This window comes from Gambusia affinis, linkage group LG09, assembly GCF_019740435.1.
Source record: "Gambusia affinis linkage group LG09, SWU_Gaff_1.0, whole genome shotgun sequence".
Lineage (NCBI taxonomy): Eukaryota > Metazoa > Chordata > Actinopteri > Cyprinodontiformes > Poeciliidae > Gambusia > Gambusia affinis.
Window position 1 is genome coordinate 11783235 of NC_057876.1, and position 18608 is coordinate 11801842.

At 40.0% G+C, this 18608-nt stretch overlaps 1 protein-coding gene across 3 annotated transcripts in view; it reads right to left on the bottom strand.

Moving 5' to 3' along the window:
- Positions 1-431: 431 nt before the first annotated feature.
- Positions 432-18608, bottom strand: part of gabrb2a (gamma-aminobutyric acid type A receptor subunit beta2a) — a 53972-nt gene continuing 35795 nt past the window's right edge. For 2 of the 3 annotated variants that reach the window (XM_044127684.1, XM_044127683.1), the window contains 5 exons: positions 13020-13102; positions 10157-10294; positions 8786-8938; positions 5989-6233; positions 432-2410 (listed from right to left, as the gene is read on the bottom strand). In XM_044127684.1, coding sequence (XP_043983619.1) covers positions 2054-2410; positions 5989-6233; positions 8786-8938; positions 10157-10294; positions 13020-13102 — 976 coding nt within the window. In that variant the 3' untranslated portion in view covers positions 432-2053. Of the gene's footprint in view, positions 2411-5358; positions 5500-5988; positions 6234-8785; positions 8939-10156; positions 10295-13019; positions 13103-18608 lie in introns of all 3 variants that reach the window. The other variant, XM_044127682.1, reaches the window with a different exon arrangement.

Consider the following 18608-nt stretch of genomic DNA (forward strand, 5'->3'; position numbering starts at 1 on the left):
TCTTTCTTTCCTGTGCTTTATTTTCCTCCTCTCTTCTCTATTTTTTTTTTTCTGTCGTAGGCACTGTGGTCCCTCGCAGCCAGAGGGCCTCAGTTGAGTCCAAAGTGTGCCTCCACAGCCACGGCTCTCTGCGTTGATGTCCCCTGAGGCCAGGCGTTGAGCTCGGGCCTGCTCAGACCCCAGCCTGCGCCGGACCACCACTGCAGCCTCTCGCTCCAGCTCCTCCGCCCCTCCATCCATTATGCAGCCAGTAGCACCCAGCTGCAGAGCTTTTCTCCTCTGCTCGTCCCCACCCTTGCCTACTCCGTCCCCGTGTCGGGTTCAGTTGTTCGCTCGCTCATTCAGACGCTCAGTCAGCCACAGGCCCGCCAGCAATCGGCCTCACATTCACACAGGAAGGACATAAAACCACCACCAGCGGCGCTCCTCTGTTGAAGTGATAGACTTAACTGAGTTTTAATTCAATTTAGATACATCTTCGTAATTGCCGACAGTTATTACACAAGATATTTACAGTCATTATGAAATATTACAATTAGAATTTACAGAAACTTTGTACAAAATATGCCTGACTTCAATGCCTGGATAGTAAGGGGGAGGGATCCTGGTTATGTTGTTTCAAGAGCGTGAGACATTGACCCAAAAGTCAGTGGTGTCTGGAAGTGCTTTAGTTTCAGCAAGTAGATGCTTTCAGAGTCCATTAAAAAGAAAAGAGAAAAAAAAAAACAAGAGACAGAGAGAGAAAGAGAGAAAAGTCCCAAAAGTATAGTCAGCAAAGTTGTGAATTGTGTTTTATTTCTTCTTAAGCTGAGATTTTTTTTTTCCTTTCTTTTTCTTTTTGACTAAATGGAACATTTGAGCTGTAATTCAACTGCAGAAAACAACAACAAAGACCCATTTAAATAGAATAAATTCATAATATTTACACAATAAAGTGAGTATTGATTTATAAAAATGAATAATCTTTTTCATTAAATATGTTATCTACAGTATTTTTTAATAATTATTTTCTTTTTCTGGAAACAGAAACCTAATCACAATGAAATGCATCTTACTCCTATCATTCAGTTCCTACTCGTAACGATGGTTGTGGATTGCCATATTTATGTAGCGATGAAGCTCGCTCCATTGGGAAAGTACTTCACGCCAGCTCGCGTTAAATTAAAGCCATTCTCTGCACGATGGAGGAAAAAATAAAATAAATCACTCAGTTAAACGTATTTGGAAAGGAAAATTAATCTTCAGAGATAAATGGAAGGGAATCTGTCAGCACAGATAAAGTAAAAGAAACCTCAGCAAAAGCATCAACTTCCCCAGATCTGCTCTTTCTTTGATCATTCAAGCTCCAGAGGTAAGACCGCCCCCTGCTGTTCACCTGTTGCAATTCAGGTGGCCTGTGCTAAGTTAACTGCAAGAAACCTTCAACTAGTACAAATAAAATACTGTCATTCCTCATCATAGTTGAGATGAAAGCAAAACCAAAAATAAGCATGCTTTATTTTTTTTTTTAAAAAGGATGTTTCTGATATACAGTAAATATAGGAAAATAGACTATCAAGGATGACCTCCTTTTAAATCATTTATAAAGCTTTTCCTGGATGCAGACAGCTCGGCTACGAAGTAAATAGATACTAAACAAAAGAAATCCTTAAAGTATATGCAAACACAAGCATAAATATTTTGATCCACAGAGAGATAGTAAGCTACGAATGACAAATATTAGTGATATATTGAAATTCTGGAACAGGCACCTTTTCTGTCTCTCTTTTTGTTTTTTTTTCACTCTTCTTTTATTCGAGTGCTCGTCAGTCACTTGAAGATGTTTCCCAAATCCTAAAAGAGTCACTGCTGACTGAAGTGGGTGCTGCTGCAAAAAAGTCTCTGTGTTCTCCTCACGTCGTCTGAAACAAACCAGCTCTAAAAAAGTCAGCACACGGTTTTCATCTCGCATTCTCTCTCTCTCACGCAAATTATTCATCTTTCTTGATTTTTTCACGCTAATTCGTCTTCGTCAGTCGTCTGGCGGGAAGCCGGCCTCCTGGCTCTCCGGGGTTTAATGGACGTAGTAGAGCCAGTAGACCACGTTGAAGAAGGAGAAGACGGTGGGGAAGATCATCCTGGACCACTTATCGATAGAGTTCACGTCGGACAAGTCTGGGATGTTCACCTTGAGCTGCGAGGCCCGTCTCCGTAGGCGGGACTTCTTCTGGGCGTGGCGCTCCAAGGCACTGTGGCCATAGTTTTGCCGGGCCATGGCCGCCCTGCGGTACTGCAGCGTGGAGCTGTCGTAGGCCAGCATGGTGTTGCGGGGATCCGTGGGAGCTCCCAGGCCCCGGGACAGATCCCCGGCACCGCCCATCTCATTCTTCATCTCCATGGCGCTGAACAGGATGTTGTCATCGGGGGTCATCTGTGTGAAGGTGCACAAATAACAGATGAAGCCATGAGAAGTTACTGACAGAGCGAGAGGGTGTTATTAAACTTTGGAGCCTTGCGAAAGTATTTACACCCCTTGAACTTTTCCACATTTTGTGACAAACGAGAAAGCATTTATAGGGATTTTAGGTCATAGACCAACACAAACTAGCACATAATTGGAGAGTAGAAGGAACAGGAAGGATGAATTTGAATATTTCTTACAAATAAATATATAGAAAGAGTGCATTCAGATCACATAATACACAGCTGGAACAAAAGGTTTTCTGTTAAAACAGGAACATGGAAAACTGCAGCATAAGTTATTAGGACACTGTCTGCAGAGGTGTTTGGAAAAAATCAATCAGGTTGTCTTAGGTCCAAAATGCTGCTGCCACAGTCCTGACCAACACGATAAAATGGATCACATTACACCTGTCTTTAAATCATCACAATGGCTGTTTGCAAAAATATAGACTTTAAAAATTTTATTGGTCTATAAAGCACTGAAGAGTCTTTGTCCTAAAGTGTGTAGACCTCTCAGGTCATCAGAAACCTGTTAAGTTTGTGTTCCTAGAACCAGAACTGAACATGGGGAGTCTGCCTGAAACCTGAGATACACAAAAACTGATTTAAAACAGGAATGAAACAAGAATGCTTGCTGCAGCTTACCCATGAAAGCCAAAGACTGCTTTAACATTTTATCTTCTTATTTGGTTAAATTGTAATTTTGACATTTCTTAGTCTCATGTGATCTCTCTTTTAGTTATAGTTCTGCCTGAAACTGAGGAGCAAAACACTCAAAATGATCCTAAATACAAAATCCTCCAGGTGAATCGTGGTAACACCAGAATCATGCTGACACTTTCTTCAGCAAACAGGAAAGCTGGACATGCTAGACTGATGGATCTAAATACTGGGGAAACCTGGAAAAAAAAAGTCTGTAAAACGCTGCTAAAGACTTTACTTCCTGGCATAAAAACTGGTCTTAAAGGGGATGTATCATGGTCCCTCTTAAAGAAGTTGGAGTAAGTCTATGGGCTATACAAAACATGCTTACATTTTTTGCACAAAATTAAAACTAATTTCTGTCTCAGTTCTACCTATGATTAGCTCATTTCAGAATGAGCTAATTTTAGGGCTCTGTCACTTTAAATCCAAATAAACTGCTGCTGGCCACACCACCCAGCTCAACATTTACACTCTATACATCTTTGAGTCTGAGTCAGACCCAGAAACAGAAGAAGTAGCACCTCCTGCACAATCATGAAGAGTGCAGCAAGTAGTTTCTGGTAAGTCAACAAAACACGTCTTTTCCAGAAGCCGCTGTGTAGCACAAACAGGGCGCTACAATGGAAAGCGTGTCTGGGGTTGTTACGAAAAGGGGTAGTGCCCACTGAGTGTGACTGGGCACACTAATAATCGGGAGGTTTTTGAAAAGCCTCGTTTTCTAGACACTAAAATAAAAAAAAATAAAAAAATTAACTTATAACCAGGAAACAGCTATTAGCAGTTGGGCTTCTTTTAGAAGTGGTAGAGACCCACATGGAAGTACAAAAATGTGCAAAAAGCTAAATTTGCATAATAGGTTCCCTTTAAACATACAGCTTGGGGCACAAAGGTTATTCATTTACAAGAAAGTTCTAGCAAAACTCAAAACTTTTTGCTCAAAACTCCAGTTTGGATGCACGTCTAGTCTTGAAACTTGAAACCGAGTTTTGAGTTATTTTGTAAAAAACTGGGAAAGATTTTACTTATCATTTTATTTTCTCTGCAAAAATACTGAAAACAATAAACCATTTTACATCAGCATTACAAATCATGTTCTGCCTTGTGTTGATCTATCACACACACACTGATCCACGTTCCCCCAGAAATGCATTAATGTTTGCAGTTGTTGCAAAGTATGTGGCAAAGTTCAAGGGAAATGAACACTTTTCAAAGCACTAACCGTTTTAAACTAAAGTTAAGAAATGCTGCAGTGAACTTTAAGCAATTTAGCGTGTCAAAATACTGATGAGGTGCTAAAAATGGGTGATGCAAATGAGCCGAAAACTGCTACTTACAGCCAAGAAAAAAAAAGATAAATTCTCTTATCATTTGTCAAACCATAAATGATAATACAAGCAGAAGGCTACAAAGTGATAACATTCTTGAAGAAGCAGTTTGTAAATTGATTCTCATGGAGAAACCTTTGTTGTCATCTCAGAATTTCAACCAGAATATGGTTAAAATTCTGCTGATTCACAAGACAAACTCAACAAAAAGTAAAAAGAAGAAAGAAAAAAAAGAAGAGAAAAGCAAAGATATACAAAAGAAAAGTGACAGGAGAAGGTTGAGAGAAATAGTAAGGACTTTGCAAGGATGGAGGAAGCTACAGGTTCAGGGCAGGTCGGGAGAGGCGTTGTGGGAGGTGAAATCGGGTCAACATTTCTTCATCCATAGCCTGACTTCTGAGGAAAAGCATCCTCCCTATAATCCAATCCTGTCCTTGATGTGTTTTGCTGTTTCAGGGTAACTCACTTTGAAGCGGTGCTACTCATCAAACTGCAAATGTGTTTCTAGTATCTGCTCAGTCTTCTTCACAATTTCTTCACTTGGGTCCAAGTAATGAATGTATTATTTTTCTTCACAGATTTTTTTTTTCTTTTTTTGGGGGGGATTTTAATGAAATTGTCTTTGTCATTTTCCATCAGCTAGAGTTCAGATTAAATCAGTTCCTGCAGAAATGAAGCTGCTGAGCCATGTTTGTCAGGAAAATGCATGAAGAGCAAACCGAAAGAGGGAAAAAAACACAATGGTGGGAGTGATGGTCAAGGTTGCCTTAAAACTCTACAAAAACAAAATCAAAGAAATAAACAAAAGACTACAGTATTTTCCTCTGATCTGAACTGATTCAGATTGATGACATTGTTAAGTTTTGACTTTCAAAACCTCCAGTACCTTATTTCTTTGATCGCCTAGTCCTAAAGCGGCATCGTCCACAAAGATGGGATCCCACATCGAGTCATATGCGTCAATTTCCCTCTGTTTCATTCTGGCATACAGAGCATCATCTCTTTGAACTACATTTCCCACCAGCCACTGCAAGCATACAAAATCAGCACTGTTACTTGAGGTAAATCGGAGCTTGCCACACTCAGAAGGAAAGTATGTTTCTCTTTTTTTTTTCTTTTTTTATTTAAAATTTAAAATGCTGTTGTTCTTAATGGTGCTGAGCAATATTTAAAGAGAAAGCTCTGGCGCTGCAGCCAGGGATTTTTCAGGCGCCTCGTCCTTTGGGAAACACAAAAACGTGGAGATAAAGTATTTAAAAAGCAGTCACTGCTCCTGTATTCGCTCTTTCAGATCCAACTCTGTGTAAGAACGTTAAAGCAGCAAGCAACAGAGGGCTGAAGTATAAGTAAATAGTGCTGGTAAAGGACATGAAACATTGATTACAGCATCACATCGGCCTTAAGAGAAGAACAAGAAGAAGAAGAAAGAGTCCTTTGCTCACACAAAAACAAACATACATATCAAAAGACAGCACAAAAACAAAAACATTTTAAAAACGACTCCCTTCGCACAAACCTTATTGGGGTCGGGCCTCAGCTTCTCGTTGTTGGCCGTGGCCGCTTTCTCAGCCGCCTTCTTCTGTCTCTGGGGACCCTGGCCGAAGAAGATGTAGTTGACGAAAGCGTACTCCAGTAGAGCCAGGAAGACGAACACAAAGCAGCCCATCAGGTACATGTCGATGGCCTTCACGTAGGGGATCTTGGGGAGCGTCTCCCGCAGGTGAGTGTTGATGGTTGTCATGGTCAGCACCGTAGTGATTCCTGCAGGTCAGTGGAGTCACACTTAAAGAAAGTCTTTAGACGAGTCTTTTTCCGCCTCATCCCCACAACAATACATTGCATTGGGTTTTATAAAAAAAAAAAAAAAAACTGAAGAAGGGGTATAGAAATGTCCACAGGATGAGTTGGTGAATTTCTTATTAGTTTCTAATAGTATCGGCCATGGACTGCTTCAAATGCTCCATTAACACAAGCATTCAGATGTAATCATCTTGCTTGCAGCCTCAAATGACCATATTTGGGCAACTGGGCACAACATGAAAGAGATCATCAAAAGCTAAGTGGACAAATATCTATTAAATATTCATATTCTGTGGCGTTGAAGAGCACATTTGGGAAGTTTCTGTGATAGCTTCACATCTTCTGCCTCAAGCAGAGGAGTTCAAGAATTGGTTTCATGTTAAATAGAGCTGGAAAGATGGAGGAGGAGATAGAATTTGTAGATAGATGGAACGGGGCTTCTAGAGATGCAGACATACCTCCAGTACGCCTGGATACAGTGCATCCGGAAAGTATTCACAGCATCGCTAAAATTTTCCACATTTTATTATGTTACAGCCTTATTCTAAATACTATTAAATTAATATCTTTCCTCAAAACGTCTACACACCAATAACTCCTTACTAACTACAGGTGAGGGTTCGAACATAGACAGAGACGTGAATGGAAAGCTTCGCCGCAATAGATCAGAGCAGAACTCACATTAGTGCAGACTAAGTCAGAATTCATCTTTACATTTTGTCCCTAATTAATAAACAACAAGATGGGAACTGGTCAAAGAAGCTGCATGTAACATTGAAAGAGGTGTAGGAATGTTTGATAAGAACTGGTCTGTTTTAACAAATGAATATGAGCAATGTCAATATGTCTGCACTAAACACAGCTTTGGTCTTATAGACTCTGACTAGAACTTTAGGCTACAATTCCAAAAAGTACATTGGACACAAAAATAGCACAAAAATCACAAACAAACCAAAAAAATGATACCTACAGAGAAACATGGTGGTGGCAGCATTATGCCCTGGGATCACTTTTCTTCAGATTGAACTAAATCGTTTGTCATGATGGATGAAATCATAAACAATTCTAAACACCAGGCAGTTTTGACCTGAATCCTTCTTCTAAAGTGCTGCAGATGGAGAGAGATTTCTAGTTTACTGCATCACGATGATGCCAAATAAAAAAAAAATAATCATAACTTCATCTGAAGACAGCAGTTTTGGAATGCAAGAGTCCAGATCTAACTCAAACAATCTGAAGACAATAGATGACAGACTCCTACCAAAGACGGAATCTTGAAATAAAATTAAAAGTTTCTTCAGCAAAAAATTGTGTGTGCACACTTCTGCACCCAGGTCATTGCAGCTTTTCTCTTCTCCTCTTTGCCCTTCTGGCTAAATGAGTTTGTTTCAAGATAAATTGTACCAGAGAGATTTCCTGAAATCATGCTCTCATATTCTTATGTTACAAATTGTAGCCATTATTGTACCAGAGTCCTTAAATTGTTGCTTTGCTTCCCTGCAATCAGTAAGATCAGGTGCCAGTCTGGAACGGACAGGAACATTTGAGCATCCATGTCTGTCTTGTACGTTATAAATTATTTAACTGCGATGAAGAGACAAGACTCGCTAAATTAGACCCCGTAAGGTTTACAGCCTCCATCTGAATCCCCTGAGACCGAGAGCACGTGTGCTTCATCAGATAATTTCAGGTGATATTCATGCGTTCATACATACTCTGAGCATACCACATCAAAAGAAACCCACTGCTGCTGCAAACATCTGTGTTTAGTCACAGCACAATACACCTGCTTTTATGACACACACACACACACACCCCCACACACACACATTGTGTTTGATACATTAGTCATCTGCCTGCACAATTTGCATTTGGTCAGATTCACACGCATTATAAATAACCCAGCAGCCTGCAGCGGCGCTGTAGCGCGGAGCCCGGGCTTTCATTGGCTGAGCTCGCTCTCTGCACAATCTCAGGGTGCTGAGTGCATGTGGGCACATCTTTAAATTGCCTTCCCAGCAGTGCTGCGTTAGCCTGCTTGTGTCGGCTTGACTTTGGTGTGAAAACATCCAGGTGCATTTTTGGGTGACTGCTTTCACTTGCATCCTTCGTTCGGATTTTTCTGAATGTAATCTGGAGGATGAGCAGGTATTTTTGGGCGCTGAGGGGCTTCGACAGACAGACGAGCAGAGAGAAAGACAGCGAGCTTCAAGGTCAGGCTGCAGAGCTTCTCGCGGTGCATGAGTCATGTACGTAGTCATCTCTGAACAACAGACATTTAGCCAGACAGCCTATTACACACTGCTATCATTCACATACTTTGAGACAATTTACAAATAAAACAAACAAACAAAAAAAGGAAAGCGAATGCCTGAAATAAAGGATTTCCCTTATTAAGGACACAACAATGTCTAAATTCAACATGTTGAAACATAATAGGATAAATGGATCCTTTCATGCACAGTTATCATTTGGCTTTGGGTCACTGCTGTGCAGAGGCAAGACAGTCCTACCCAGGGCCACTCTGGCAGCAGATGCATCATAGTTGATCCAGAAGGAGACCCAGGAGAGGATGGTAATCAGGATGGAAGGCATGTATGTCTGCAGGATGAAGTAACCGATGTTCCTCTTCAGTTTGAAGCTGAGAGACAGGCGGGGGTAAGAACCTGAAAGAGGCACAGGGAGAGAAACAGAATCTCCTTCATGGTGCCAACTTTGTCCTTCCAACATTGTGACCGCCTTACACAAATATCTCCATGCAAAATTATGTTTTTATTCCCACACGGTAATCCTGGGGAAAATATGTAAAACAAAAAACCTCTGAAAAATAATCTACATTTTTTTGCAGTCACATATGATTACAGCCTGGTTAGATTAGAATCATTGGTTTCCTCACAACAACTCCTAAAAAATGAATCCGACTAAAGGATCTTTCTGGTGACACTTTTATTATTTTTTTTATGTTAACCACAGGGTCTGGAATCGAATGGTGCCGCGGGAGAGTACCCTCAACCCCAAATCATTCAAAATGCCAAACATTTTTCATATCTGAAGCAGCATAAATGCATTGTAATCCCAAACAAAACACACAAAATAGTTTTCTTATTCTCTGAGAAATATTATTTTAATATTGCACCCTCTTTCTGATGCCATCCCGGGGACAGGCCCAGGATGGCTCGGACAAGAGATTGTTGCTCCGACTGGAGCAGCAAATGCTCCAGGTGGGTGTGACATAAAACAAATAATCAGTGTGTGGAAAAGCACCCCATGTTGGATGGTGGAGGATCTGTGATGCTAAGAGCCTTTTTCCCTGAGCTCTGGAAAATACTATGAGATTTTTGATAAATTTCTGGTGGCCTTTGCCAGGAAAATAAAAATGGGTCATCATTGGGTCTTTGAGTTGGATAGTAATCTGTAAAGCATGGCCAGATTCCACACATATAAAATCTTTCCCATCTTCCATTGGCATATAATTTCCCAAACTTAAATCCCTTAGAAAATGTGTTGGTGAGCTCAAGAGAGCATAAAATAGACCTAAAGACTTTGGCTACTGCAAAAAGGAAAGGTCAAAGGTCTCACTCTCTGTGCTCCATTAGAGTTGTAATGTTGTTAAAGAGGATTGTATAAAGTACTAACAACAGCTGAACGAACAATTAGCCTGGTTGATTTCATTAATAAAAACTAATTCCCAAAAATGCATTGCATAAGAATATCAGCGTCAAATTACGCAGAAAATACATATTTATAAAATATTGATTTTGTTAAGGCTTTTTAACACATCTTCATCAGGTGTGCCAAATATTGTGGGTAGCACTGAATTTTTCTGCTCAAAATTAGCACAAATCTGAAAGCATAAAAATAAGTATCTGTTCTCAGTGACTTGCCTGTCGAGAAGACGACGTTCTTGGAGATGAGCTTGTAGTCAACAATGGAGAACTGCGGCAGCTCTATCCTGTCGACCCCAGACACGGCGCCGTCCCCACCTCGCCAGTAAAACTCAATGTCATCTGTGGTGTATCCGTCTGTGGACGAGAGAGGCAGAAGAATTATCACCTTCAATTAAGGAGCTATAGCTCAAAATGTTATGAGTCAGGAACAGTAAATGTTTCGGTCGTGGTTTTGTTTCTGTTGAGCCATCTTCAACAGTTTTCAAAAATCCCCCCATCTGGACTTTCACTGTATATTGTAAAGGCATGCACAGTAAATTTAAGTATAAAACGTCTGAATTTAAAGAAAATAAGAAAAAAAAAAATCAAGGGGATCGCTGCGTCACAGGTTGTCCAACATAAACAACGTCAAAGAAATCTCCACACTCCCGAGTTCCACTTTTGTCTTCCACGTGCTTAAAATACAGAGGGTGACCTATTCACATGTAATGAATAATTAAACTCTGATTTTTAAAATTAACTCAAATTTCTTTGTCGCCTCATTTGTAGAATGCACGCACGCAACATTTACTTGCACGCACGCAACATTGGCCGTTAATTTTATTATTTATACCTGTCCTTTACCAGCAAGAATGTGTCGAAGTGCGGGGAAATAAAAGGGCGTCTGTCCCTCATGTTAGTCTGATTTTCTGTCACACTGCTTGCCAACGCAACGAGGCACAAATATACAGTTTCTGTTATTCAAAGGGAGCTAAATTATTCTTCCAAACAGCTGGGTCCTGTAGCTCGTGGCCAGTATTACTCAAACAGGAGTAAATTATGCATCTGTTGAGGTTTACAGCTGCAGAGCGCATTTGGCGCTCTGGTGAGTATTTCACAGCAGCCGGGCAGCATATGTGGGATCCAATCAAAATAAACCTCGGTGTGTGTGTGTGAATGTGTTCAGAGTAATACAGGAATGCATTAACCAGTGCAACAATGTGGCTAACTGATGTGTGTTGCTTTCAGATGTCAGAGGAGCTTTTCTTGGCAAACTTGTTGGCTTTGGATATTTTCATTTGCATAAATGTGCTTATCAATGTTATCGCTTTATCTAACAGAGGCGAGGACATTAACTGCACAAAACAAGGAGCTAATCTTTTCCCCTGCCTCATGCAAGTTTGTATGACTCCCACTCAGAGTCCAATGCAGCTGTTTATGTGTCAGGAGGACCAGTTTGTGTTAGTGGGACAAAGTGTCTTTCGAAATTTCAATGCGTTATATTGGAACTTTATGAGCAAAAGATTCGACATGGTCTTCAGAATTTTGACAAATAAAAACATGAATGCGGTGTCCAGGTCTCGACCATTTTGCTTGTGTCTCCACCAGTTTTACAAATCTAAAGCCTGTTTTGTCCAGTCAGACCAGCATCAGTTTTGGAAACCAACTTTCCTCTCAGAAGAATGAAAAATTTTTAGCATCAGATTTCAGCATCAAGGCAGTTCAAAGGGCTTTACATGGCAAAAAACAACACATTGAACATATAACGCACATTACAGTGGCAAAAATAGAGAGCTAATAAAATGTTGTAATCCAAGATTATTACTGAAAAGCTGAAAAACAAAATACATTTTACCAGTAAACCTCATCTGCTTTGAGGTCTGAAAAATTTTAGTTGCAGATATAAAAAAATGTTTAATGTGTGAGCAAAGAGGTGAATGCAGTAGTCAGAGTTTATCTACATTAAGTAATAAAGTGAAGGAGATGAATTGCAGCTTGAGCTCATCATGTTAGACCAAATGGCCTGAACTGCAGCAGTGAGCTGCTGGCGAATTGAAGGATCTCTAGCTTTTCTTTAGGAATGTCTGTTAAAAATGCATCAAGTTTATCAAGGGAAGTTAGAGTTCTCTGGGCTCATTAGTCTGAATAAAATAGCATGCTCTGGCATGAAGAGATTCCAGCGTTAAAACCGTTGCCAGTTAATCCATATGAGAGCAGATCCTGCCTGGTGATCAAAACTAGAGCTGCGAGTGTTCGTGTGCACGCATACGAGCGTGTGTTTTGTAAGGCTGCCGGGGAGAGGAGGAGAGGGGGGAAAAAAACAGCATATGAGTGATGAGGAGAGAGATAAAAAGGCTGTGAGGAGGAAAATTGAGAACGGGATGAGTCTTTGCAAAGAAAAGAGATGGGAAACGGAAAAGAGGGAACGATGAGAGCGATGGTGAACATAATGGGAGAGGAGCGGAGAGGGGCGGTTCTGACCCGTGCCGTTTTTTGTGCCGCCTGGCACTGTTGGCAACAGTGTGATCAAACCCGGAAAGACTGAGCCCCATGGACCACATCCCAGCACCATAATCCTTCTCTCCGGGGACCCAGATAAAACACGCAGAGGACCTCGTCTTTCTCTCTCATGCTCTTCCCCACACTCCCTCCACTCGAGAGCGCTGGATCACATACAATTACAAACTCCATGTGAAATGAGCTCTTTGTGCTGTACAAACACGGAGAGGCAGTTTGGGGAGAAAGCTGCACATAACATCGACTGTCAGCACATCCCTGAAACACTGGACCTAATCAGGCTCCTCTGCGCCTTGGGAAGCCACTGCAGCTGAAGATGAATTAATTAGGCTGGATGTTATCAGTCACTGAGCCATTAGTGATGTTCTTCTTCTTGATGCATATCTCTGGCTATCTCATCAGCCTTCCTCAGCATTTAAAGTAGCGTTTTATCAACATGCCATTCTACCTTGGTGCTGCGGGGAGGCTGCTGGTGTCTGTGTGTGTGCGTGTGTGTGTGTGTGTGTGTGGGTGTGTGGGGTCTGTTTAATTCTCCGTCTGCATGTGGGTGTGAGAGCTGGTTGTCAGGGAGAGCAGTACTTACAGCTTTCTATCTCCAGAGTGCAGTTTTGCTCATCCAGAGGGTAGCGGCGCAGGTCCATCATGCAGGCAGCGGTCGTAGTGATGCTATGGACAATGAGGGAAGACAACAATATGAGATTCATCAAAGACCTGATCCAGATTTCACTTTCACCGCCACAAAGCGAAGACATCTGCATCCCCCACGTGAGGCTGTGCAACGCAGGAGACAGTTCTCAGGGTTCAGAGGGAAATGTCATTAATTGTGCGACACGGATCACTCTTTTATATACAACATATTACTAGGTGGAACAAAAACGACACATCTGAGAGAACTGTTTCTTTAAAGATTTCTTTCATAGTATTGAATGCATTTGTTTACTTTGATTTTATTTTTTTCATTACTGTTTATTGGACTAACAGAATTTTACTGAGGAACACACAATCACATGTAAGCATATATGCACATTATAAATAATTTCTACGGATTTTTAATTTACTCAAATTTACTAATAATTATGGTTTCCAATCTCTTCCTATTGATTTTGTGTTATATTTGTACATATCAACCTGTATGCAGACAACTGCCAGGTTTATCCATGAGTGATGACAAGAGATCAGAAGCTGGTTGGCACAAACATTCTGGCATTAGCATTTGCCAGAACTGCATGTATTGATCTTCCCTTACTTTTTTAAAAGAAAAACAACAACGTGAAATTGAGTGGTAAACGTGGCTCCTTGTTTAAACTTGATGGTCAAATGAACTCTGGTCTATTCCTGCTTTCTCCAGTGTTTTCTCAATAATAAAGCCTGTTCTTTCAGAAAGCATGCAGACCACTGCTGCAAAGTGCCGCTGCTCTGTTTCTAACTGGTGCAAATAAACAGTTCCCTCCTTTATTTAGGATTTTTAGTCGCTTAATACTCTTGGTTTTTGTTTGAAAAACTACACCCTCATATGCAGAAGCCACCTTAAATTAGATCCTGGTTCACATATGATGTCTGTCGGCTCACAACATGATAAATGTCTCTAATTCAACCATACAAAGGACATTGAAATACAGTGAATTTGTTGTCATTTTTCAAGAAACCCGTTTGAGATTGTTATTATTTGTCCACTATGGAGATATTTACTCATAAACGAATGGACATGGTCAGTAGCAATACGCAGGCAGACTGCGGCATTTCAACAACGCTCAACCTGCACATTCTTCTCTAACCTTAGATATCACTAATGCATTTTTGTCCAGAACTGCCACTCACTGGATACTTTTTCTTTTTCAAACCATTCTCTGTAAACATGAGAGACGGTGGAGCGTGAAAGTCCCAGTAGATCAGCAGATTCCTTCACATACAGACCAGCCTGACTAGCAGCAACAACCATGCACTGTTCAAAGTCACTGAGATCCCCGTTTTTCTCTATTCTGATGCTCGGTTTGAACTTCAGGAAGCCGTCTTCACAAAATCTAGATACCAAAATGCACTGAGTTTCTGCCATACGACTGACTGGTTTACTGTGTGTGTTAACAAACAATTGAAGAGGTACTTCCAATTATGTGACTGACAAATGTATAGCATCATGTTCTCAAAAGTGAGCAGACTGAATACTTTTGATTTTTTTTAATCTCCTTTACATATAAGTTAAAAGTTAAATACTGTAGTAAAAAAAAATCCCTGTCATTCATAAACTTACTGTTCTTTACGTTCAGCGTCTCCTTTTTGTTTCAGATAAAGATTTTGCCACTGCAATGATTTATTAAAGGGTTGGTGGTACTTAACAAACATTACAAAATCCCTTGTATTTGTATCAGCAGTGCAAATTTCTCTACATTTTTACTTGTCTTGCTAACTGTGCCTGCTTCTGCAGAAAACAGTTGCTGTAGTGCTATTTGTGCATGGCGTGTAGAAACAGCAGTGTGAACAAGCTTACCAGACCATGAGACAATACAGGCTGTTTTAGCACAGGTGCTCAGCCTTTTGTGACAAAAAAACCTTATGTACTGAACATTTATTATTCAGTGGAGTGAAAGGCAGAGTCAACTGTGCCTGACTGGATAACTCACATCAGGAATTATCTTCCCAAAGTTACATCTGCACTGCCACATTTAAGGGCCTTTGTTTTGGTGGTTTGTTCTCATCTAAATCACCTATGAAAGAAATCTAACAAAGGCTTTTTCATTAGCCAGGATAATAGTAATATGTGAAGACATAAGGCAGGGGGAATGTGTTAGCAGATGGTTTTAATTGTTAGCTTGTCTGTTAGCTGCAGGATTTAAAAAAATATCTAAAACCCACCTTTATTTATTGAATGAATTTTAGTTTCGAAATGGGGCTTTTTGTTCTGTTGGTAAATAAAATTAGAAGTCTTATTACGCAGACTTTTGAATAATTTTAAGCCCTTTATCTCCATGTAAAACTCTTTTCTCCTTTGTGACTAATTTTCTTTTCTTTCATAAATCAGACTTCCTTATTTTTACTTTTAAATAATTTATAGTCTAGCTTGGAAAGTGTTTTTTTTTCCACTTGAAAACTGTTTTCCGAGAACTGAAGATTTTTTTGAGAAACTGAACGTCATAGCTGCATGGTTTTTCAAAACCCTTAGCCACAATAATTCAGTCCTCAGTATTGAAATTCTTCCCAGAGGATCAGTCACAGATTGCACATGATAATAATCTTGTTTTAGAGACTCTATGTATTTTGTCAACTCTGGAAAAAAGAAAACAACGTGGTCAAGCATTATCTCACAAAAGGCTGACTGAAAAAGTATTCAGAAATTACTGGGAAGACATTAGTAAAACTGGTTGACTGGAAATTTCTTGTGTAGTCCATCAGCAGAGTTTATCTTTCACAATTTACTAAAAGGTAAGATTCTCCTTTTGTTCTATTCTCCTAGGGTTGCTCTTGTTTAAGTAAGTACTCCATAAAATATGCATATAGTTCTAAAAGAGGCAACCATATGGGCTTTACTACACCTCATAAAAAATAAAAACAAAGCGAGGTTCACCCTGTGGTCATGCAGCTCCAAACTTAATAGCCGCCACATCCGACAGGTTTGCTCGGAGCGACGGACTTCCTGTAACACATGACAAGATGGCCAGAGCTGGGATGGGCTGGCATCTGGCTGTGCCAAGCCCCGGAGGATGTCTGAGAGACCGGACACACAGTTTAACTACAGGAACTAAATATAGCACAGCCCACCAAGACTCGTAAGTCAAACCAACACACTTGAACAGAAAACGTCACCCTCAAACAGATGGATATGAAACATGATAGCATCGCTCGACCAGCAGTAATACTTCCAGCCTGGAGGAACGGTTTTCACTCCATGCTGATGAATTGAACTGAGCATCCTAAAAACAGGTTTGCTATCTCTTCTCCATTGGGTCATTGCATCATGTACGGCAGCCAAAATGGCGGACTGGGAAAATGGACCAGGCAAGTGAATATTTTCAACAAAAAAAAAAAGTGCACAATTTAAAATTTATTTACTTCCTGTGTTTTTTTAAGATTTAGATTTTTAGGGTTGAGAATCGAATGTCTAACAGCTGAGTTGAAGTCTACAGTCTTTATATACAGTGAACCTGCTTTCCCACTGGCGCCCAGCAGGGAATTCATGCTTTATATATTATCAAACGTAAAACTATTGTCTGAACTAAAATCTATTTTATAAAGTAATGTTATAAATATTACTTGATTTTGACATATATCCCTTTTCAGTGGAGACACAAACCAGTCCAGAAAAGAATCATTCATGCAGTTGAATATAATTTATGCAAATTACAAAAGATAAGAAAAAGGGAAGTAAAAGCCTATTTAATATAGGAAAGATGAATAAAATATTCTGTGATGTTAACAGTTATTTTTCTTCAACAAAACTATGATGTTGATCAGTGAATGACTCCCGATTACCTGCAGCTGGTTTACTATCTGACTATCTGAGCTGTGAACTCAGTAAGATGTCTATTATGGACAGTTCTTGAAAACACAATTTTATTTATCTGTAACATCTTATTTTCACTAACAAGCTTATCTTTCAGACTAAAAAAAAATCACTAATGGTATTGCTAGTATTGCATGTGTCACGCTGATTGTTTTAAGCTGCACTGAGCAAAGCCCAAGAGGAGTTCAGTCCTCAGGCTTTGTGTGGAGATGCATGCAGTAAACAAGCTTACACTGTGCTCCGGTCAAAGTACACGTTTTTCCCCACTAAGTCCAACCATACTATTATTGTTTCTGTCTCTATAATAGATTTACGGAGTTAGCATCATCACAGACAATAGCTCTGCAGCGTCGCATATTGTAGACAACAAATTCTCATCTTGTTATTTTGAGAACTCAAAGTCTTGTTACTCTGAAGCCACATTAAGTCTTTTGCACCATGACAATCACAGTAAAAGACTGCAGTGGCTGATGCAGATTCTAGTCTGCCTTTGTGATAAAGCATGGGTTATGTTTTGTCCATAAACAGTTATTGTAAGAAGGTTGTCCTAAAAGAACAAAAACAACAACAACAATGGTCTAGAAAGTGGCTCCAATAATTGTACACATTCTGCTTTAAATCCTAAGTTGTCTTGGAGTAAAAATATAAGTCTATGGTAAATAGCTTCAAAACGTTTCCACTTATGTCTATTCAAATTCAACTCAAAACATTAATATATATTGGAATATTATTGTTAAAACTTCAATGATCTGGTTGCACAAGTATGGCCAATTTTAAACTGATACTTTTTTAAAGGGCCTTTTTATTCCTCTTCAGCTTCCCCATTCAGATCAGGTGAATATCCTTCTTCAGGTGGACAAACAGATTTCCTATCAGATTTAGTTCTGGACTGCGGAACAAAGCGTACTAAAACCTTCCAAGTGAAGTCTTTCTTTCGCCGATTTGGATGTGCAGCATGGCTGGACTTAGTTTCACTGTAAATAAAAGCCTCCCTTGTGGTTTGGAGCTCTGGTCAAAATTTATAGTTTGGTTCCTTCAGAACTTTGCACTTTTTCCCATAGGATTTTGGTAAATTGTAGCCCAGCACAAATGCCATCCCTGGAAGGAAAACGCTCCTATCCTAAACCTTATGAAGAATACACAGGATTCTTTTCACAGTGAAGCCATCCTGAACACTTTTGTTCTTGTGTTGTAATAGAGCAAATATGGGAGCCAAGTGATAAGAACTGGGCGTTCATTAATTTATATATAGACCATTCTAAAGCATTGCAACCTCTCTGCAAACTGTGGCTTTAGCAAAGGGATGCAAGTGAGCAGAGACTTTAGTAGGTCAGATTGACTTTATTTTAGGTTAATCAGATTCATTGTTCCTGGTGTTAGGTGTGTACCCAATTGGGCGATGCACTCAATTGAAAAACAAAGTTTCAGTGTAGGAGTGTGCACACTTGCACACTTGTACAGTCAAGTTATTACGGCTATCTTACAATGTAAATTGTAAAGCTGCAAAGGGGCCAGCCTTGTGAGTTTGGTTTTATTCTCTGAGAAGTCGAGACTCCCAGTCTTTCTCTCATATTCTTAGGCTCTCTGTCGTTCCTCCTTTTTTTCTTTTCTCTGCACTCTTACATAAGAGCCAGTTAGCAGGGCTATGTGGTGCACTGGGGGATTAACACAGGACTC